General features: G+C 54.0%; 1 protein-coding gene across 2 annotated transcripts in view; it reads right to left on the bottom strand.

Annotated features, from left to right (window-relative positions):
- Window positions 1-23853, bottom strand: part of EPHB2 (EPH receptor B2) — a 184316-nt gene that overhangs the window by 118859 nt on the left and 41604 nt on the right. For both annotated transcript variants that reach the window (XM_057744188.1, XM_057744178.1), the window contains exon 2: window positions 1742-1806. In XM_057744188.1, the coding sequence (XP_057600171.1) occupies window positions 1742-1806 (65 nt within the window). The remainder of the gene's footprint in view (window positions 1-1741; window positions 1807-23853) is intronic.

The raw sequence follows: 23853 nt of genomic DNA, 5'->3' as shown, positions 1-23853 counted from the left end.
TGTGGTGGGGGGGATGGGGGGTGGAGGCAAGTGGTGGGAGACGTGTCACCCTCAAGTGGCTGTTGTTTGTCCTTTTGCCTCCCTTAGATTCTCTGGGCCAAGTCTGCACGGGGCGGGGCGGTGGCTGCCGGTCCAGGGAGGGCTGATGCCGTGAAGGGTGAGTGTGCGTGGGGAAGGCTGAGCTGGACCAGCCGCTACTTTAATGTCGGCTCGGAAGCTCCCTACGTTGCATTTAATTTTTTTTTTTTTGGTGGCACCATGTGACAAAGTCAGCCCCTTGTTACAATCACTGCTCTTCTTCGGAACTTAATTAGAGCACTTAATTAGAGCACTCTGCCTTTCTCCCCTCTCTCTAATTAACATGCGGAGGCCCTGCAGCCTAAACACCCCAAATAATTGCGTCCGGGGGCCCTGCAGCCCAGCCTGGCCTCATTACTGGCAGGGTGGGGCTGTGCGCCCAGCCGCCTTCGCAGATGGAAAATTGGTGACAAGAAAGAGCCACAGAAAGAGGCCTGACCCTGGGGCCCTGCCTATTGAGAGCACAGACCTGAGGGGGGTGGGGGGCATGCAGCTCCTTGGGGCAGCAGCTGAGTCCCGGCGGCGGAGGAGCTGGGGTGTGGGGAAGGGAAGGGATGGGCTGTGGGAGCCCAGAGCCCTCCCCAGAGACCAGGGGGTGAGGAGGGAATGACATCAGAATGGACGACGATGACGACGGTGACAGTTACTATAGCTACCCGTCACTGGCAGCCCACTCCACGTCAGGCACCGCGCTAGACACTTTGCAAGAAAACCTCACAACAGTCCTGTGAGGAAGACATTATTATCACCATTTTACAGATGAGGAAACTAAATCAGACAGGTTAAGGAACCGGCCCAAAATCACACAGCTGGTGAGTGGCAGAACTGGGACAGAATTTCAGGAGTGTCTGACCCCACAGCCTGTGGGGTAACTGCTGGGCTGGTTGTTGTAGAAAGAAAGAGGTATCTCAAATGTGCCTGATCAAGTTCTTGGGAAGCTCACGGCCTCCTTGGGCTCAGACCACTGGACCCAAGGAAGTGTGATGACAAGAGCTCAGAAGGGGGACCCAGAAGACTTAGTCACAGCCCTGGATACAAACCTGAGCCCACATGACTCACTAGCTGTAGGGTCCCTGACAGGTAGCTATAGCTCTCCAAGCCTCAGTTTCCTCACCTGTAGAATGGAGGTGGTTCCTCTGCTTAAGACTGGAGATGATGTTTGTAAAGGTGCTTTGATATAGAATGACACACCGCGGATGCTCAGGAAATGACAATTCACCTTCCTCATCTATAAAACGGGGGTAGTGTGAGTACCCACTTCTCAGCCTCTTTTTATGTATGTATGTATGTATGTATGTATGTATTTATTTATTATTTTTTGGCAGCACCGTGCAGCTTGTGGGATCTTAGTTTCCTGACCAGGGACTGAACCTGGACCCCCAGCAGTGGAAGTGTGGAGTCCTAGCCACTGGACCACCCGGAATTTCTTCAGCCTCACTTTTAGAATTCTATGGGATAAAGTCTGAAAGCATCCAGCATGTTGTCATGGTAACTAGCACTCCATCAAAGGTAGGGGACCAGCAGGGTGGGGCAATGAGAGGTCAGGTCCTGGGACCTGAAGGGGCTGGGGAAGGGGCTGGAATTGGGTGGGGGCATCCAGGGCCTGCAGCAGAACCCGAGGCATCCTGGGAGACCAGGCAGGGTTTGGGGACCACTGACTCACCCCTGATGGAGGATGCACGATCCAGCCCAGCTCTGCCGTCGCTGTGGTTGAGTCCATCAGCGTTTCTGTGGAGAGAGCAGAGTCACCGCTGAGCTGCCTACGAAGCACTGTCAATCACCAAGAACCTACCTCTTGAGGGCCTTCTCTACCGAGCACCACCTACTTCCACTGCTGCAAACAATCATCCGGATCTAATCCTATGGACTACCCTTGCTTTAGGTCCTGCCTCTCAGTCCATAATCCCATCTACTCCCACGCTCCAGCCAATCATCTGATTCTATTCCTCTAGACTCCACCCCTCAAGATCCAACTCTAGCCCTTTCACACATGGTCATGCCCCATCCTTTCAGCCAATCACATCCCTCCAATCTAGGTATGGCTTCTTTGTTCCTCTACTGGTGGGGAAGGGTCTTAATCTGGGGTCTCCTGGATGGGCTTCAGAGAGTCCTCAGGAAATCTCAGATTTTAACTTCAAACTTAGGGTTCTGTTCCCTTTTCCACTTGCATCAAATTCTCAAAAACTGGAATGTTGGCCTTACAAGGGCCTCCCTTGAGTCCCAGCCACGTCTCATCAGGTATCCCACGTTGGCCCTCTGGCCCACACCTCCTGTCAGTGATACCTTTCCCCCTTCTTCAGGAACTTGGGGTTCTCCAGCGTGTCCTCATCCCTGGGCCCCCTCCCCCAGGGCTCAGCCAACTCCGCCCTTAGGATAAGGCCCTGGGGTTGGAAGGGTGTCGGGGGTGAGCACTGTGTCCAGTGGGGCCAGACCATCACTTGCCCTCTGCGGGTTCAGGGAACTCAGATCAGCTTCTGAACCAGCCGGGCCCCACTTGCCTCCCCTTATTGCAGCAGCTGGAGGAAAGGAACCATATAGTCAATGACAAAGGAGACCCGCAGGGCCAGAGAGATCCCCATTCACCCCAGAGCAGGCTCAGCACCCCTCCCCTCTACCCCTTTCCTGCCACAGGGGATTCAAAACACTTTTTGAACTGAACTGCAATGCACTGAGCAGATGTAAATTGCTCAAGCATTCAATCAACAAATATATCCTGATGCCCATTATGCACCAAGCACCGCACTGGGTACCCTGAGGGAGAAAATGGTGAATAGCAAAGCCCTACTATGGAGCACTTCGCTGTCTGGTAGTGGAGATGGGGTGTGAATACAAATAGTTGTAAGAGGGGAGGCGGAGAGACCTAGAGGATCACAGCTGGACCTGCTACACCACCTAGTTCAGCGAGAGGGAGTGAGAGGCATGCTTGCTGCTACGCTCCAATTCTGTGCCCAGGACAGACATCACTAACCAATCCCCACACTCTGTGTCTACACAATGCTTCTCACCATAGTGCTCCAGGAAACTAACATCCACCGTCTGAGACGCTATCCCTAGTCTAGCCTAACTGCCTCATTTTGGAAATCGGGCAACTGAGGCACAGAGAGGGGAAGAGACTTCCTAAAGATCACACAGGAGTTGGTGGCAGAGTGGGAGGTGAGGGTCTCCTGCCTCCTACCCTATAAACTTCTAGACATTTAGTTTGATGGCCTGGGCTGGATGAACTAGGGCAAGGAGAGTGGGGGCAGGGGGCAGAGTGTCCAGGCCGCTATGAAGGTCAAAATGGGAGCAACAAGATCTTGAACTAGAGCAGGGGCAGTATGGATGGGAGGGTGGGCTAGATGAAAGCATTTAACCAGAGGTGAGCCCGGTCAGACCCGCGAGCTGACAAGAGAGGATGCGGCTGTGTCCTCATGACCGCCTGCGGCTTGTGTTTGTGGTCACTGTGTCCCTTTGCACTGGGGGCTGGGGAGGGGGGAGGAGGGTGCCAGGGACGGTGGAGTCCAGTGCCAAGGGCGTCTTTTTGATGGCAAATTGGAGGGAAGTTCTATTGTGCTGCTTTGGAGCTGAAAAAAGGGTTCCTTTTCACACTCCGAATGCTACAGATTTTTCTTCCTGGAGAGAACAAGGGCTGAACTTTTAACCTGTTTTCTCTCATCGGCCTCAGCCAGAGACGCGCCAAGCCGGGCTCTCTGCCTGGGCCCAAGGAACAGCTGCTGGGAGCTGTGTGGAACAAGGGAGAGAGGAGGCTCTGCTTGGGACCAGAAAGAGGTGGGGGGGGGGGGGGGAAGGGGGGAGGCAAGCCCGCCAAGCAGGTGGCCCCACCCCTTGGCTGGATTCTTGGACTGACCCAGAGGCCAAGCACTAGAGGATTCCACAGCCCAAAGGAGGGGCTGTGAACTGACATCCTCATCGCCTGGGTGGAAACTCAGGCCCAGAGAGGGCAGATAAGTTGCCAAAAGTCACACACTAGAAGCTGGTGCTCAAACTCTGGGCTCCCAGGGAGCTCAGCCATGGGGGTTCCACTGCACCCCTCCCCTCTGCCTCCCACCACATCTGGAACCAGCGAGGGGAGCATCTCAAAAGGACAGGAAATCAATGGGCTGGCTGGTCACAGACAGGAAGGGGCTAAGAGGAGGGTCCAGCTTGCAGGTCCCCTGGGAAGGACGTAGGAGATCGGCTCCTCCTGGGCTCCCTCCTCACCAAGCTGCTCCTGGGCTCTGCCTGGAAGGCTGTCTCTGGGAAAGCTGTTACTCTTGGAACCGTAGCGGGGAGGGGTGGAACCCCAGGGTGCTCTCCTTACAACTTCCCCTTGGCCTTTTGCCTTTCCATGTAGACAGCTCCCTCCACCCTCTGCAAAAAAGGCAGGTAAGCAGAGCAGATTAACTGGGGTTGGGAGGTCAGACTTCCATCCCAATACCGGCTCTGTCACCCACTTGCCTTGTAACCTTAGACCGGCAACCTTTCTAAGCCTCAGTTTCCTCACCTGCAGAATGGCCATAATACCCTCCAAGGGTGGGTAGGAAGACTAAATGAGATGGGAGGTCTATTAGCTTGCAGGCCAGCCCAGAGCAGACTGTTCGTAAGTGGCAGCTATTCTTTCTTAGATTGAGTGTGATGCTTTTTGGCTGACCCAGTGCCCGCATACACACACCGTTTCCTCTGGGCTCATTAGGTGGCTCTTGTAAGTGAAGGCGAGTCCAAGCAGCTCCCACCACACCCCAGACCATGCGTGCCAACATCTGACAAACATCAGCCTCTCACTCAAGGGCCGCAGCCTCTGGGGAGCGCCTCTTGGTCCATCTGATGCTGCTTTCCTGGGATGCCCTGGTTTCCTCTTTGTGCCTCTCAAACCAAGCACCAAAGTCAAACTCAGTTTCCCGGGGAATCTGGGGTCAGTGGCTCTGGCCTCAGGAACCTGGGTGGGTTCAGAAAACCAAGCCTTATGTCCATCACCAGCACTTCCCTCCTCCCTGTAATACTCCACACTTTGCCCCTCTGATCTCAAAAATCTACAGAGGGAGAGAACTCATGTTCACTGAGAGAGAGAGACTCTATCTATCAGCCAGAAACCCACACCAGCATTCTCACAATGATGCCAAGAGATAGTTGATACTGTCCCATTTCACAGATGGGAAAACAGGCTTACAAAGGCTTAGGAACTTGCCCAAGGTCACACAACTATTCCATTCACAAGTGGTGCTCTAGCTGCAGTGTTTGGTGCTCTCTCTCACACACTGTTCCTTCTGATCTTCTCCCCTGTCCTTCTTTACCTGCCCCAAGACTCAGCACAGGGCTGCACACTTAGTAGGTCTTCAGCTGAACGCTGAAATCCTCTTCCCTCCCTAAAACTATGGGGCTTGAACACATGCGCGTGTTCTGCTCCCTCAGGACAACATCCATGACTTCAGCTGTTTCCACCTACAGCCTGTGCTATTATTTAATTACAAAATTTCTTCTCTTTTTTTTTTAAAGTGCATTTTAAAGAGGAAAAAGTTATCATTATTACAAATGGGAAACCAATATCACTTGCCATAAAAAGAAGGAAAATAAACACAAGACTATTACAATTAAAAATGTTCATCTGGGACTTCCTAGGTGGTGCAGTGGTAAAGAATCCGCCTGCCAATGCAGGGGACACGGGTTCGAGCCCTGCCCTGGGAAGATTCCACATGCCACGGAGCAACTAAGCCCGTGCGCCACAACTATTGAGCCTGTGCTCTAGAGCCTGTGAGCCACAACTGCTGAGCCCATGTGCCGCAACTATTGAAGCCCACGCACCTAGGGCCCGTGCTACACAACAAGAGAAGCCACTACAATGAGGAGCCTGTGCACCACAATGAAGAGTAGCCCCCACTCACCGCAACTAGAGAAAGCCTGTGTGCAGCAACGAAGACCCAATGCAGCCAATAAATACATAAAATAAATTAAAAAAAAAAATAGATTGTAGCTTTAAAAAAAAGAAATGTTCGTCTGCAAATTAGCTAACATCATCTCACTTCCCACACTTTGGGGACCACTAGGCTCCACCAAGCTCCCTGTGAATTGCTGGAAATGTCCCCATCTCCATCCCCACTGTGACAATGACAATCCCGCGTGCAGGGGAAGCCATTTTCGCTGTACACAGATAAATTAATCACCACACGATGTGACAAAGACCACAACAGAGATGTGCGTGGGGTACTGTGTGTGATGGGAACTGGGTACGGGAGAGGAAGAAAATAAACAATTCAAGGACAGCTTCCTGGAGGAAGTGACACAGATAAAGGCTTGAAGAATGAGTTACAAGGAAGTCAGGAGAGGCTGAGTGGGAAGGGTGTGCAAGGCAGAGGGGACAACAAAGGCAAAGGCACGGGGATGACAACAGCATGGTTTGTGGGAATAGGTGGTGGGGGCCAGGGTGTGGTGAGAGCTGAGGGCTGAGCTGAAGAGTTGGAGCAGGGGCTGCCCAGTAAAGGTCAGTGGCTCTCCGAGGCTCCCTTGCTGGACTGCACTCACCTGCCCACACCCTTCCCAGTCCCCCTGGTGCCACCCGCCCCCCCATCCTGCCTGACACTGCCCTTCCACTCACCTCTGGGCACTCCCACCCCAGCTAGCCCTGCAAATGTCCAGTTCCCAAGCCCTGGATGCTCTAAGTGACCATGAAAAACAATCCCAATGGAAAGATGAGGAAACTGAAGCTCCGTGGACAAGAGTCTCAGCATTCAGGTGACAGCTAGAACCAGGGCCTCCAGCCACCAGCCCAGAGTGCCTTCCTTGGTGGGAAAACAGGGTCCAGGCCCTGGGAGCGGCTTTGGCTCTCGCCCCACTGCCCCCGCACCCCCTCTGCTTCCTGGAGACTGCACAGAAGAAAGCAATCAGGAGGCCCCGATCGCACAGGCTGGGGAGGCCCGAAGACCCCTCTGGCTATGTGTGAATGAGCAGTGCACATTTCAGAAATATTTGAGCTAAAAGGGGAGACACACTGAAGTCGTTAGCGTTGGGCCAACAGGAGGGTGGCTGCGCGGGGCCCTGTTTTCAAGCTGGGGCGGGTGGTCGCCCTCTGCTTCCCGACCCACCTCTGGTCAGCTCTGTCTGACTCCCTCCTGGGTCATATTTCTCTAGGGCCACTAATGACAGTAGGTGAGAGTTCCAAAGACACAAGGAAGAGCATTCATTAAGCACCTACTGTGTGTCAGGCATTGAGCTGGCCACTCTAAATATGGTCTCAGGCTCATGGCAACCTGTGGGGTAAACACTATTAGCCCCATTTTACAGATGCGGAAACGGACATCAGAGAGGTGAAGTGGCCTGCACACAGGCTCACAAGCAGGGCTGGTTCTTGAACCCCCCCATCTGTCTCACTCTTTATTTATGTTATATTTAGGAGGCTGCAGCTATAGACTTAAACCACACACACACGCACACCTCCCTGGACTTTTTGTATGCTCTCCCTGTGTGTGTGAGGACAGGAGGGAAAGTGGGGAGGACAGCAGGGGAGTGGGGCACTGACTCTCTAGGCTAGAACCTTGGCTCTGGCACCCTCTAGTGTGTGACTGCAGGCAAGGCTGTGCACCTCTGTGGGCCTCAGTCTCCCCATCTGTAAAATGGGTCATGTGAGAATTAAGTGGCATCATGTAGGTGAGTCCTGTTGATCTGCAGTCTCCCAGGGCCCTCATTCTGGGGGAGTGCTGTGTCTGCCTCCTTCACCACTGTTACCCTAGCACTGAGAACTGACTCTGGTACACAGTAGATGTATTTGATCTGCACAGGGGTGAGGTTTCTAAAGCCCATGTCTGATCATGTCTTAAATGAGCTGAATGCCCTTCAGAGCTCCCGCTGCCAGCGAGATAAAGTGCTAGCATTCAAGGCCCCTGCCGGCCGGGCCAGCTAATTATTTTTCAGCTGTGTCCAGCCATCCTGACTCTCCTTCTGCTTGCAGAAGGCACTATGTTTCCTTGGGCCTTGGTGACCTGACTGTTTCCAATTTTTTTGCTTGGAATGTCTGGCCCTTCCAGCTTTGTAGCCTGCTTAACTTCTCTTCCAAAACTTAACTCAAAGGCTCTTTCTTCCTGGAAGCTATCCCTGAATCCTCCTGGGTTAAGTAACAAGATCATGGTCATTCAACACACATCTACTCTGCCTCCTGTGTGCCAGACCCTGTGCTGAGCACTGCGGACGCAGAAACAGACAAGCAGGTCCTTCTCTCAAGGAGCTTCCAGACTAGTACCCAAGATGTGAACTTTCTACAGGGAGAGGGAGAGTGGAACTGGTGGTCCGGGCCAAGAGCCAGGAAACCCAGGGGAAGAAAGGATTAGCTTTGACCAGGGAATTAGCAAAGGCGTCTCAGAGGAGGTGGCATTTCAGCTGGGAGAAGAGGGGAAGGGCATGCCATGTAAAGGGCATGGCAGAATTAAAGGCATGGAGGTATAAACTTGAGGGGCAGTTTGGGCAACAGTAAAACCTGAAGACTGGGTCTCAGTGGTGGGCTCTGGGCTAAAGGCTTATCATTCATTATCTCGTGTCTTTGCAACTATTTATAAAGTAGGTACTTTACGGAATCTCCCTTTACAGATGGGAAAACTAAAGTCAGGAGAGATTGTTCAAGGTTTTCGTGGCCGCGCAGTGGTGGAGCTGTGTCTGCCTCACATCAAAGCCCATGTTCTTAACCACTGCATCATGCTGGAGTGTCTGTCCCATGGGGTGGGAGCAAAATGCTTCATGGATGGATCTGGTAGCTTGGGATGGGGCCAGACCTGTAGGGCCTCATATGTGGGCCTAAGGAGTTTTGATCTTGTCCTAAAGGCAGTGGGGAGCTATGGAGGGTTCCTGAGGAGGGTCGTGACATGGTCTGTCCTGAGAACATGGACATGAGAACATGGTCTCTCCTGAAGATGGACAGATACCTTGTAGCTATTCACTGGGGTCTTTGCTCCAGACTGGCCAGCAGCCCACAGCCCAGGCAGCCCATCAGCTCATCACGACACGAGCTGCAAATGCTGCTCTGAACGCTCCCCAGCAGCTCTGGCTACTCCCTGCTGGGGCTAACGAGGCTGAGGTGACTTGAACACAAGCCTGTCTACCACACCACAGCCTGGTGAGATGCTAGCCGCAGCCTGGAGGCCAGACCTGGGCTATCAATGACTGGGAGTTGGAGCATTTCCCATGGTCCATAGTAGAATTCCAGGAGGAGGCACGAGTCAGGAATCAAGAGATAAAGTTCAAGGCCATTGATAAGCTGGGTAATTTGGAAAAGTCACGTCACCTCCCTGAGCCTCAGTCTCTTCATCTATACAATGGGGATCACAATATCCTCACTCTGTGTACCTCACAGGCTTGCTTGGAGGATCCAGGGAGGGGCTGGGTGCAAAGGGTCTTTATGACATGCAAAGGCTGGGTCACATGAAGGCAACAGCAAAAATCACGAACACTCGTGGAGGACACAGCAGGCTTCATTGACATTGTCTCATTCACATTCCAGAGCAAGTAATGGAGAAGCCAAGGCTTGGAGAGATCAAGGACTCCCCTGGGGCCACATGGCTAGTAAGGGGCAGGGCAGGACCCGACCTGTTTGGTGTGACCCCAGAAACCACCAGGCCATGATGCCTCGCAAATGGGAGGGGAAAAAATCAGAGCATTCATGTACCACGTCCTCCTGGGTTCAGAAACACTAAGAGACCTGCCTAAAGTCACAAAGCCAAAAGGCAGCAAAGCTGGATTTGAAGCAGCAGCCCTGGGCTTCCCGTGGCCTCTCCTCTGAAAACCAGGTGAGGAGCAGTGGCTAAGAGGGTCTTGAGGTCAGTGGCCCAAAGCAACCAAGTAGGGGGTGGCAATGCCAGAGCAGCCCCGGGCCAGCTCTGGGAAGGCTATGGATCTTATAAGGCGAAATCTGCCAAGAGGCAGCATGATATTTTTCCAGCTCGGCCCCCTGCTCCACCCTCAGGCTCCCGGAAAGGGGACCCAGCTAATGTGAAATCCTTCTGCCGACAACTCTCCCAGCACATACCCCTCCTTGTCCTCCTGCTGCTCGGAGGCCCTTCTCTGCCTCGGTTGCCTTCCTGGAGCCTGTTCTTGTTTTCTCAGGCCCGGGCGAAGGAGTCCCTGAGACGCCGGCTCCTCCGCTCTGTCCCCCGCCTGCCCGCCGCTGGCCTGGGCATCCGCCAGCGCCGGCCGCCCGGCTGAAACCCAATCCTCCGGGCCGGCCGGGGTGCTCGCTAACAGCGGGCCGCATTGTGCGGCCGGGGCTTCGGGAGAGTTTGGATTCGCTGCTTGGGGACCCACTTAACCTCCGCAAAGGACAGGATGATGGATGGGGGTCTGGGAAGGGGTTGCTGGGGGGGTGGGGTGGGCGGTAAATGAACACCAGGGCTTGCTGGGGAAGGGAAAGAAGGGAGGCGGGGACGGGAACTGCCCCGCACACATAAGAGCTCCGTCAATCCTCATGACATCCCTGAGGGATGCCTGTTACTCTTACTGGTCCCATTTTACACAGAAGGAAACGGAAGCTCTGAGAGGTTAGGTGACTTGACCAAGGTCACACAGCAAGTCAGAAGTTGAACTCAATTCTTTTGCCCTTGAGCCTTCCTGACATACCAGGCTGCCTCTCACAGTCAGCATTTGTCCAATGCTTTTTAATTTCTAAAGCCCTTTTATTAAATAAATCCATACACCCTTCCCACCCATTAAGTAGGTAATAAAAATATAGTGATGGCAGCAGGCATTACTGAGCACGTACTATGTGCCAGGTCTGTGCTGAGCACTTTTTGACTTTATCTCGTGAGACCCTAACGGTGACTGATGAGTTGGGAACATTCATCATAGCCTTTTTTTTTTTTGGCTGCACCGTGCGGCATGCTGGATCTTAGTTCCCTGACCAGGGAGCGAACCCATGCCCCCTGCAGTGGAAGCACGGAGTCTTAACCACTGGACTGCCAGGGAAGTCCCTGTCATAGCCATTTTAAAGAAGAGGAGACACACTCAGAAAGGCAGTTGCTTCTGGGACCCGCCTTGGGCTGGCTAAGGGAGGCAGCAGCCCAGGCACCCCAGCTGTTCACAGTCAGCACCCCTTCTGAGTGGTTGCACCTCCCCTCTGCTCCCTGGACAGCGCTCCCACTCTGCAGTCCAACACTCAAGGTGTTCCTTCTCCCTGCAACATCCCTCGCCCTCCTGACCTGCCTAGGACACTCACACACATCCTTCAAGACCCATCTCAAATGTCACCCCCTCCTAGAAGCCTTTCCTGATGACCCCAGCACTGCGGCTTCCACAGTCCTACGTGTGCCTCTCACTGTCACCCTTGTCACCCTGCCCTGAGACTTGTACTCATCAGCCCACCTGGAGTGTGAGTACCTCGTGGGCAGGGCTGAGTCTGAATCACCGTGCTAGTCCTCAGCCTCTGTTAAAACCACCTACCCCCCGACTTCGCCCCGATCCCCAGCCTACCCAGACATCAAATGCTCTTTCCTGCTCATACCATCTAGGTGTCTGGATTTTTCCTCCAGGAAATATGATTACTGTTATCAAGATGGCTCCATATGCTGTATAATTCAAAGCACTGACTTAGTGCCAACGACTGTGCTGTCACTCCTCTGATGCTCACAACACCCTATGAGATAGAATTACTATTGTCCCCACTTACCCATCCACCCGTTATCCATCCAACTATCCATTCACCCATCTACCCTCTCACTTACCCCATCTGTCTGTCTACCATTCCACTTGCTCAATAACCCACCACCCACCTACCCACCCATATACCAAGCTTCCCACTTAAGTATCCAAACATCAGGCACACATTTCCCCCATTAAACCAACTTCCTTTCCTTCCATTATCTCTTCCTCCTCCCATTCTTACAGATGGGGGGAAATGAGCTTCAGAGAGGTTAAGCAACTTGCCCAACATCACACAGCTAGTAAGCAGCAGATCCAGGAGTTGAACCAGGTACACTTTTAACCACTCTGCGATATGGCCCCTTATTTTTTTCTCATTTCATTTTTAACTGTCCTGTTGCATGCAGGTTTAATATTATAAGTCACCTTGAATTCTTTTGGATGTGTATGGAGTATAAATTACAAATCAATAAGACACAGGCCACTGTAAGTCCAAGCTGGGGTCTGTCAGGTTGGAGTCAATTAGAAAGCCTGCTGCAAGATCTGCTGGGACTAGATCTATTTGCCTAACTGGCACTGGTTTCTCCCAGTGAAGAACAATTAACTCAAATCCCAGAATCTAGACCACCCCTCTGCTTCTGGGAAAGATGTCAGGCATTTAGCCATATGAATTTTTACTGTTCATTCATTCACCCATTGACCCCCACACCCACTCAGCCATCTCTCTTTCCAACCATCCAGTCCTCAAAATCACCCATAGACTATGCTGCCATCCACCCACCCACCCATCTACCTACTTACCTAGATGCATGCCGATCTAGTCACTTATCCATGCACCCACGCGTGCACCCACGCGTGCATCCACCCGCCCACCTGTTCCTTAACACAACAATGCACCCATCCATCTATCCACCCGCACACTTTCACACCCACCCATCCCCTGAACCAACCAATCCAAGCAACTATTTATGAAACCATTCTGCCTTCTTGCCATCCACACACCCATCTGCCCACCCATCTATCTATCCATCCATCCCTCTAACCTCTCACTCATCCCATTCCTCTATCATTCCATTCACCCAATATTCTACCACCCATTTGCCCTCCCATACATCCCACTTAAGTAGCCATCTGCCCACCCATCCATCCATCCATCTTCCCACTGAGCCACCCTCCCTCTCTCTGTTTCTTTCTTTCCATTCATCTATCCACCTGACCATCATTTAACTGTCCATCCATTCACATCACTCCCTCCTACGTCTAAAAATCTTCCACCCATCTATCTCCTCCCACCATCCAGCCTGAACTTATTGAATACCTACTATGTGCCAGGGCCATGCTAAGTACTGAAAATCAAAAATAGACACTGTCACTGACCTCTAAATGTGCTGCTTTAAGACAAACTCTAAACCCTTAATGGTTCCCACCCCCAGTTCCCAAGGGCTTTCCAAGTTCCAAAATCTACCCTTGGATTTGGTTCCTTGCTCAGGCTAGCATCCTGGGTTCTGTCCTGCTGCCTCTGAATCTAGTTTCCCTCTGCCTCCAGATAACTCCCTTCACTTGGACTACTGCCCCCCCGCCCTGCCTTGGCCTGTAGACCTGGCTTCCCCTATCCTATCCAGCATGGATGTGGCTGGGACCCATCCCACCCCACAGAGGACCCAGCCTCACCACCAACTGTGACCCCCTGTTGCACAGTCTGGAAGGGGGAGCCTGAGCATAAACAGACATAACTGCGTAGCAGAGGAGGGACCCTAACCCTGCCTGGGAGGCAGCGGGGACTTCTCACATGTGTGACACCTGACCTGAATCCCAAGGTACTGAGTAGGAGACAGCCAGGCTGGAAGGAGGGAAAGGGAGAACTAAGAGGAGAAAGGGTGTTCCAGGCAGAAGGAACAGCTTGTGCAAAGGTCAAGAGGAGAGGACAAGCATGGCCCCTGCAGGGAGCTGCACGAGGGAGGAGGAAGTCCTGGGAGAAAGAGAACTACGGACACCACAAAGAGCCTTGTATGTCAGGCCAAATGGCCAAGACCAGCCTGAGGGCAGCAGGGGGCCATTGACAGTCAGCAGCCTGATTCAGTTGTCACCGCATTCTCTGGTGTAACTGATCCGTTTTATAGATGAGAAAATTGCACCCTTGGGATCAGAGAGGTGCAGAGGGCTGCCCCAGGCCACACAGCTGGTCCGGGGCAGAGCAAAAGATTCCATTCCAGATCTGACAGCTCCAAAGCCCTTGCTCATTCTGAAAGTAGCTGCTGTCTCAGAGGAGCTGTTTCCAGAATACCTGCATCCCTCCTATGCTAGTACTCTCCCTCCAGCTCTGCCTCTGTGGCCCTCAGTGGCAACATTGGTACAGTGACAGAACCCCCAGGGCACCATCTTTGCTCGGTAAGATACCGCCTGCTCCCTCTCACTCCCTGGACTCACTTGCCAACTGCGCCCAGCACCTCAGGCGGTTAAGTAGACACAGCTCTGCTGGGGCGTTTCCTCACGTACCCCTGTTCCCCACCATCATCTTCATGATCAGAGCCTCCACATCTTCATCATCAGTTATCATTCATTCCCCACCATCCCCGACACCCAGAGGGGCGATGCCAGACAAAGAGCCAGGCAGGCCCGAGAGCTTTCCACTACTGGGGCTCGTGACATGATAGCACAGAAGGTTCATGACAGTGGGAAGGGCCTGAGAAGGAACAGGACTTGAAATGAAGGGTCCTCAGGGTGGAGAAGACACTGAGGAAGGGGCTCTCTGAGTCAGATGCAGGGAGAAGTCTGGCCAGGAGGTGAGGGAATACAACCCCCACCACCAGCATCTCCATCACCATGGAGACTGTTTACTGAGCACATACTCTACACCAGGCACTGTGCCACACAAGGGACATCCAGCAGCACACCTGAGCTCATCTGAGCCTCCTCAAACCCTTCAAGGGGCACATAGTGTCTCCATTTTGCAGATAAGTAACCTGAGGCTCAGGGAGGACAAGTTAGTGGGCCAAGATCCCCTGTAAGTTGGTGAGGAAGGCAGAGTTTGACTTCTGGGCTGTGTGACCCAACTCCTTTCGTGACCCTAAGAAGCCTTTTGGGAGTCCACAGTGTCAGGTGAGGGCTGAAGCAGGTGGTAGGGTGGGGAAAGGGAGCCTCCATGGCAGCAGGAATTGGGGAGCAGCCATGGGCTCTCCAGAGGTGGGAGGTCGTCCCTGGGGAGGGGGAGTGGGCAGGGGACAAGGCCACATGATACCCAGTCCTGTGCTCTTCCCACCACCACCTGCGGGTGCCTTTGCAGCCCAAGGAGTGTCAGGAGGAGGACACTGCCGCCTCCCAGAAGCAGGTTGTGACAGTCACATCGACTGCAGTGGGCTTTTCTGAGCTTCCAGTGTTGGGGAGGGTGCAGGGATGCCATAGGAGACTTCATGCTGTGCGACAGATCATTCCATGAAGTCACAGAAGTTTCCAGGGGGAGTCAGCCACAATCCTGGGAGGGCAGAGCCCCTTTTCCTCACCTGTGATTCTACAGGACTCCAGGCCAGTGCTGCCCTGGGAAGCTGACCAGGTGCTGATGGGCCAGACAGCTTTGTCCATCACCTGCCCTGAGCGGATGATCCAGACTGGCCTGACATGGAAGGCTGCCTGCGGGCTGCCCTGGCCTCTGACCCCAACTGCACCTCCCTCCACTCTGCGGGGCCAGACTGCTCACTGTCAGAGCCCATACCTTCTTCTCTCCACTGCCGAGCCTTTGTTCTTGGTTTGTACCCCTGTCTGGAACACCTGCTCTGAAAAGATGGGGCCATGGCAGGCAGGCAGAGCAGAGAAGGGAAGCCCAGGGAAGAAAAGAGGAGCTTCTTAAACATTCTAGATCTTCTTTTGGCTCCTTCACATGCCCAAGCCTCTTCCTCTACCCAAGATGCCCACCTTCTTCACCTGGAAAAGTCCTCTTTACCCTTAAGACTTAGCTTAGGCATCTCTTCTTCCAGGAAGCCTTCCCTGACCAACACCACTCCCCCCTTTACCCAGCTTGGGTTAGATGTCCTTTCTCTGGGCAACAATTCTCCAGAGTGTATCGGTTGCCCTTTCCTAGCCTGGTGTTTGGATGGAGGTAGGAGTTCTGCACTGCTAGCTGCTGGGTGGAATGTGGTGGCCCCTTGTGTCCAGTGTGACCAGGAGACAGCTCCCCACAGGCACAAGGCGAGATCATGTCAGATGACAAGCAGGGGGTCTGCCAAGACCACAAACATGACAGGCCAGCGCTGCCTCAGAGCAGAGCCAAGGCGCAGCCTCCTCAAGCTGCTGACTGTGCCGCTCGGCTGGTCCACCCGGGAGCTGGGGACCACAGGACCACAGGAGTCAGGCCCAGCTCCCTGCCCTGATCAGCCCTCAGCCCCCCAGGCCCACACTGGGGCTCCTCCTCACTGGGAATTCCATGGTAGTGGTGGTGGCGGCAGCAGCCTGGGGTGGCCCCGGCAGACACGCTGATGCTGGGAGCAGGCTCAGGAATTCCTGCTCTAATTAAGAAATTGGATCTGGAACCTCAAGCATCACGCTGCGCTGGGATAGGATGCTTCTCTGATGGGGTTAAGGTGTGTGGTGGGTGGTCCTGTGCCCTCATGCTGATCGGTGCTCCCAATCCCTTCCCTGCTGGCCCTATCCTCCCCATACCCGCTCCAGGTCTGCAGCCTCAGCGACCTCATCTGGGGAATGGGAGCACTGAGCAAGGCTTACTCACAGGTATGGACACAAAGCTCTTAGCACAGTCTGGCACAGTCAGCTTAGCCCAGGAGAGGTCAGCACCACAATGTTTGTATCACCCTTCATTACCCAGAGGCCAGCGGGACTGAGAGCAGCTCCCAGAGAAACCTCTGGGGTGGAGTGGGATGGGCAGCTGTATCCTGACTTCTAGCTGTGCTAGCTCATTTTCACGGGTGATGCCATTTGGTCCCCATTTCACAGATGAGGAAACTGAGGCTCAGAGAAGGGCAGTGACTTACCTGGGTTCACCAGGGAGTTAGTGGCAGCACTGGGATTCTCAGTATCGTCTAGCGCTTCCTGCTGCCTCCCATTAAAGCTCAGAAAGTCCCCCGTGCTGGGCCTGGCAGGGAACGTTAACTTGGCCTTATTTAAAGTTGCAATTATCTGTCCCATTTCCCGCTGGTTACAACTGAGCTCTCCAGGGAGGTGGGAAGACCCTGATGGAGGATGCCAGGAACAGAGAGTTTCCAGGGAATCCTCCCTGAGCCTGGGACTGAATGAGCACGGAGGACATGTGTCTTCCTGTTCCTGGGCCTCTCTCCCCTCTGCCCCCACCCTAAGAAGCTGACCAGGCCAGCCCAGGGGGCTGGGAGGGGCTGCCCCAGGGTTGGCAGGCTCCTTGTCAGTCCCGCAGAGGCTGTGAAGGGATCAGTCCAACGGCTGAGGCACAAAGATAGCACCCTATGTAGAGGTGGGAAGACTGAGGCAGCCTGGGGATAGGTGCAAGATCCCATGGCGAGGCAGCAGTGTGTGGGACCTAAAACTCAGAGTGACACTGAGCTAGAGAAGGGCCCCCAAAAGCTCGTTGAGAGGGAGAAAGATGGAACTGGAGAAGGATCCCCCCGGGGACTGAGCAGAGAGTAACTGTGCTCACAGGCATGGATCTGGGGTTTTCAATGGGTCTGTGCCTCCTGCAGGCCTTGTGGGTGACAGAACGCAACAGATGACAAGCCTCAGAAGAGGAGGTCTGGGCCCAACCTGTGCATTGGCCACTCACTGGTGTGGCCAGAATTGGTAACCAGATTGCCTGGCTCCCAGTCCCCCACCTCCCACCCAGACGCAGAATTATTCAGGCATACTCACCCACTCTGCTCTCCGACATGCAGTCCTGAACACCCCTGCCCACCTCCTCTGCTCTGATTTCAGCACACTTGCTCACAGAACACCTACAGCCACAGCCCCTGCCAGGGAACCACAGACTGGCCAGGACGACACTGAGCAAGCAGTTCTGGTACCCGCCACCAGAGCAGGGAGCAGACGCTGGGTGGTGGGATGACATGGACAGGAGAGTGGGAGTCTGGCAGTGGGATCCGGTGGTGGAACCCAGGTGTTGCTGGGTCCAAATGCCGGGGAAGCAGGGTAGGCTGCGATGTATCTGGGGGATGGAGAGTGTAGGTTCTGCAGTTAGATCTTGATTTGAACCCCAATTTCTAACCCAGGGACCTCAGGCAAGACACCTCCTCTCCTGTGACACAGCTCATATGTCCATGAGCTGTGGAACGGGAATCATATTAGTACCTGGCTTGCAGGTGGTCATGACAATAAATGAGATCATGCCCAGAAAGTGCTCTGCCCGGTGCCTGGGCTCAGCAAAATACAGTACTCAGTAAAATATTGGCTGTTGTTATTATAACTCAAATTTCTGCACAAATGGGTACAAAGCAGTCACTTCATAAATGGAGGTTACGATATTATTATTATCAACATTAGCCAGACCCCTCTGGTCAAGGCTAAGGCAGATGCCAGCTTTTCCACCCATGGTAGACAGACGAATGCTGCCCCCCTCCCCCCGCCCGAAAATGTCCACATCCTAATCCCTAGAACCTGTGAATGTTACCTTACATAGCAAAAGGGACTCTGCAAATGAGATTAAACTAAGGATCTTGAGATGGGGAGATGAGCCTGGATTATCCAAGTGGGCCCAACGTAATCACAAGTATCCTTTTAAGAGAGGCAGGAGGGTCAGAGTAAGAGACACGATGCAAGGATGGGAGCAGAGGTTGCGGTGATGTACTTTGAAGATGGAGGGAGGGGCTCCGAGCCAAGGAACGCAGGCAGCTTGTAGAAGCTGGAAGAGGCAAGGGGACAGATTCTCTCCTAGACCCTCTGGAGAGACTGCAGCCCCCCACCATCTTTATTTCAGCCAGTGAAATCCATCTCAGACTTCTAACCTCCAGAACTATAAGATAACAATAAATTTGCGCTGTTTTAAGCCACTAAGTTTGTGGTAATTTGTTACAGCAGTAAACAGAAACCAATACACTGTCCTTAGAGAACATGGACGCCTCCCACACCCCAGCAATTGCTATACCCTCCCCGCCACTGAGAAAAAGCCCAGTACCTTGCTGTGAAAGGACAGTGGCAGGGGCCTGGGGAGGGTTGATGGCTGCAGTTGAGGAGAGCCCTCCTCTCCGGCATTTCCTGTCCTGCTGGCCCATGTGTGCATCTAGGAGAGGCTTGGGGCTCTGGCATGGCAGATGCTGGGCCCGTGTAACTGGGCACCCACAGGCCCAGCAACAGTCTCTGTTCTGGATGGATGGGAAATCAGGGTGGGGGTAGGCTACTTCTGGGGCTACCATCTATCTAGTGCTTAGCATGTGCCAAGCCCTGCCCAGGACCCAATCTTCTCAAAGCACGGGAACTATTATCAGCCCCATTTTGCAGATGAAAAAACTGAGGCTCAGAGCAACTTGCCCAAAGCTGTCCAGCATGACGTGGTCTGGTTTCTGCTTGCACAGGCCCAGCGTGGGCAGTTCTGACCTTCCCTGAGTGCTCTGTCCATCCCCAGGCCACTCAGATCTGACAGATCTATCGTGCAGTGGCCCTCTGCTGCAGGGCGAGCACTCTCTGGACCTCAGGGATGAGAATCAGGCCCCTTGTCTGCCTCATGGAGGTCTGCACAGTAGCTGAGGTCACAGGTGCAGGAAGCCCCTGGAGAGAGCTGGACCCCTCGGGGGAGGAAGAGCCGCTCTGGGAACCACGGAACCAGCGCTGCTGGACAGATGCCAGGCCTTCCTCACGGTGAGCAGCTGCAGACAGTGCAAAGTCAGCCCTCTCCCATCCATATGACCTCTCTCAGGCTTCCTATAGCTTGCCATCACATCCCCACTTCCCAGAAAATAACAGTAAGGACAGTTGTCATCACGGCCATTTGTGGACACCCCTCTGTGCTGGGCACTGAACTACAAGCTTGCTGTCCTCTCACACATCCCCAGGAGGAAACTCCGAAATCATCCTCATTTCCAACCAGCCACTGGGGCTCAGAAGCCCACCCACATGCCACCCCCTCAGCCTGTCGAGATCCTCACTGTGCAGAGAAGGAGATGAGTCCTCAGAGGCTCCTGGTGTTTGCTCTAGGCCCAGCAAGTCAGTGCAGCAGTTGTGTGTGTGTGTGTGTGTGTGTGTGTGTGTGTGTGTGTGTGTGTGTGTGTGTGTGTGTGTGTGTGTGTGTGTGTGTGTGTCTGTGGAGCGGGGTGGGGAGGAGTTGTGAACCCAGGTCTCCAGGCCCCAGAGTCTACCTTCTCTAGGCCACAGGATGTCCCTCATGTGACTTCCTCAGGAGGCAGGGGCCCTAGCTGAGGTCCCTCGGGACCTAGTCCAGAGTCTGCCCAGTAGGGTGACATATGGCTGTAAATCCATCTTCTGTTACCTCCAATAGGACCCCAAGACCCTGGACACTAGCAGCTCGGAGCCAGGAAGCCAGAACTGGGAGTCCCCAGTGACCCTTAGTGCTCTGGGGATGCTGCCTGCACCCCAGTCCTTCCCAGGAGACGTTTGCCTCAGATGACTTCCTGGTAGCATCGTTGCCAGGCGGGAGGTGGGAGGAGGCGGGCTGGGCATCTCTGCCACAGCAGGCCTCAGAGCTCCGCTCGGAATCCCAATTGAGCTATTTTTAATGTGCTTCAATTTTCATTTTCTTTTATTGGAAAACACAGATGGTGACTTGCTGCCCCTCACACACACTGAGCAAGGCGCCGACAGGGAGAGAGATGTGTAGCGAGCACGTGTGTGCCCCTCCCACGGCTGGGGAGCCGGAGCAGCAGCCGAGCCCTGAGGCTGCTCTGAGCCTCCATTTCCCCAGCTGTAAAATGGATTGGTTGAGGTGGCCCTGAAAGCTTCTGCCAGCCCCACAGACCAGAGTAGGGGATGCGGCTCCAACCGGACATCGCAGCAAGAGGTGTCCCATGTAAGGAGCACCACTGCCAGGGAAAGAGAAGTGAAGGAAAGGGAGGGATGGAGGGAGGACAATTGCTGGCTGTGGGGGATTATCTTAGTTAACACTTCCAGCCACACTTTGAGGTTTTCCCATTTCCATTTTACAGATGAGGAAACCGAGGCTTAGCAGATCCTGTGCCTGGCCCAAGAGCACAGTAGCTGAGAAGGGGCTGGGCTGGGCCACTGACCTAGGTCTGTGTGAGCACATCTCCCATTCTCTTCCTCACCTCTTTCCAAATTGTTCCTGTCCAGATGCTCTGCTATTTATTTTTCTCATTATAAAAGCAACACATGCCCATTAAAGACAATTTGGAAAATGTGGGCAAGTCAGAAGGAAATGTAAAGTACAAAATAATCATCATCTCCCCCCCTCCACCCCCCCCGCCCCCCCGCATTGTCCCACTACCCCTACACAACCACTGCTAATGTTCTGGCATGCTCTTTCAGCTCTTTGTTTTTTTCTTCGCATAATTTGCGATGCTTTTAATACTGCTTGGTGGTGGCACAGGGTAGCAGCTGCCTGTGCATCACAATAGACTCAAGTTCCTTTTAAAAACACAAGTCCTGGCTACCCCTTCCCCCACAACATGGAAAGAATCAGAATCTTGGGAGCAGGCTGGCAAGTGGCAGCTGAGAATCCATGTTCTCAACAAGCTTTCCAGGTGACATCGAGGCAGCCAGCCTGGATCAGCTCTGGGACCTGCGCTTGGCAAGACCACAGGCTCCAGAGACAGTTGGAGCCACCTGGCTTGACCACAAGTTGAACTGTGTGGCTTTGGGTGAGTGAATTTGCCTCTCTGAGCTGCAGTTTCCTCATCTGGAAATATGGGATGCTCTTTTGCACGGTTGTGAAGAGAACGAGAGAAAAAGGCCAAAAATAGCATCTTACACTCACGTAAGACTTGCCAGCCTCTCAAGGCTGTCATTATAACTGTCCCAAATGTCACCATCATAAGGGTCCTAAGGCCACTTTCCTTGGGTGCAGCTGGTACAGTGGAAAGGCCCCCAGAAAAGAGAAAAATGGGTTGTAAAGGGGGGAGTGACCACCACAGGCCCTTGGGTGTGCTCAGCTGGCCTGGCCTCCACCTGTCTCATCTGCCACAGTTCTATCGGCCCCCTGGGACGGGGGCATGTGTGAACTTCAGGCACACGCCGGCCCCTGTGGCCAGGGAGACAGGAGGCAGATTCCTTGGGGTTTGGGCTTTGGAAAGGGTGAGAAGCTGCTCCCTGAGGACAGGGGGGAGCCACCTGGTGCCAGGGGAGAGGGGCGCAGGTGGGGCAGGTGGCTCTTTGAGAAACAAAACCACAATGGATGTTGATCAAGACCCTGCCTCTGCCTCCCTGGAACATCCGTTTCCACAGCACAAGTCAGACCCTGTCATTCAAGGATTGTCGGTGGCTCCTACTACCCAAAGGTGACGTGAGACTGGTGGTCGTTTCCACCAACATTTACTGAGAACCTTCTAGTGCCAGGCTTCCAGAATGAATCTCCTGCCTTTCCCTTACCGCCTCCTGCCAGCCCCGCCCACTGCATACACCAGCCACCCCGTCCTTAAAAACCAGGCTCCCACTGCCAGGCCCAGAACTGTCCTCAGCCCAAAGCCTCCCCCAGCCCACCCTACCTGTCCCAATTCTGTTCAGCCTCCAGGACCTGGCTCAAAGGTCACCTCCTGGGCTCCCTCAGCCCCGCTTTTTCTGTGTCCCCACCCTCCACCCACACTGGGATATAATTGCTTCAGAGTGCCTCTCCCCAGCCCCGCAACTGTGGGGTCTAGGAGGGCAGGGCCCGTCAGATTACGCTCTGTCTGAATAAACCAAACTTGAACATCTTTAAGCCTCAGTTTTCCTAGCTGTAAAATGGGAGAGTCGTGTCACCTGTCTCACCTGCCTCAGAGGTTTGGCATCTACAGCAAATTAGAGGATGTGGCTGCATTTTGAAAACTGTAAAGTGCATAAGCCTTAGGCTGCTGGGGAGAGTGTTGCATGGGTGGGATTTGGGGCAGGCCCTTGAGGCCCCCTTCCTATACACAGCCCCAGGTCTGCTCTCAGCTGGGCCCAAAGTCGCCTTTGCAGGCTGTGGACTGCAGGGGGCCCCTCCAGAGGGTGCTGCTGTCATTAAGGGAGGTGAGCTGCTAACGACCCAAGGCTCCTCACACCCCCTCTCAAGTGTGTCACAGAACGCACTGCAAGGGTGGGGGTGGGGGCACTGCTTTGAATCCTCTGCCCAAAGGCTCAGAAGGGTAACCGAGACCGAGCCACGGAGGGTGTGGCTGGTGTGGCCACAGGACACATGGGCCAAGGTTCCTGGAAGATGACGGTACAGCACTTCACAGTTTGCACATCACTTTCCCCTTCATCGTCTCATGCTTTTCTTATAACAGCCCTGCAATGTGGACATTCATCCAGTGGTCAGGCCTTCACTGAGCGTGTGCTATACGCGGCCTTGTGCTGGAGGAAGGAACTCGGGCCCTGGGGGCAATGCAGACAATGGGGGGTGGGGTGGGGACAGGAAGGACGAGGGGCAGACAGACCACCATAAAGTGCAAAAAAGGGTAACAGGTGGCACAACCAAGGGGTGCTGGGGGTGGGGCACGCCAGGGGCACACAGCAAACAGGCAAGTGTCACTGTCGTCTCACAGGTGACACAACTGTGGTTCCGTGAGGCCGAGGGTTTTGCTCAAGGCCTGTGATGATTAGTGGCTGTGCTGTGCTCTTCAGGGTGCCTTGTGGCAGGTGAGGAAGTGAGCCAGAAAAAGAACTGGGGGGGAAAATGTCACGTGCAGAAGAAAGAGCATGTGCAAAGGCCCTGAGGAGGGAGCATTCATTATCTGATTCAATTTTCTGGTGTGTTCAGTCGCCACGTAGTGGATGGGCACCGTGGTGCCCTGCTTTGTGGATATCCCTGAGCCCCACTCTGGAGGCAGTGCCCATGCAAATGCGTGTCAGCTGCTCCTGGACACCCAGACCTGGGGGCCCTTGACCCCAGGGCTGCCTGTGCCCTTACGAGGGGCCGCAGTCCCCCTGCCCTTGTCCAGCTGCCTGGTACGCCCCCTCCTAGGAGAAATCACCTCCCCTCCTGTGTCGCTTTACACAATCCTCTCTGACCCTCTGCCTTTCTAGGCTGGGGTCCTGGACATCTGGTAGGATACTTTAAAGCTCTCAGGGTCTGTCCCCCAGCTTTTGGGATCCCCATACCTAAAAAATAATAGCTTACACATAGTGAGCACAGTC

Source organism: Hippopotamus amphibius, chromosome 1 (assembly GCF_030028045.1).
Source record: "Hippopotamus amphibius kiboko isolate mHipAmp2 chromosome 1, mHipAmp2.hap2, whole genome shotgun sequence".
NCBI classification, from domain to species: Eukaryota; Metazoa; Chordata; class Mammalia; order Artiodactyla; family Hippopotamidae; genus Hippopotamus; species Hippopotamus amphibius.
Note: the sequence above shows the minus strand (reverse complement) of the source record. Positions and strands in the feature narration are given on the sequence as shown.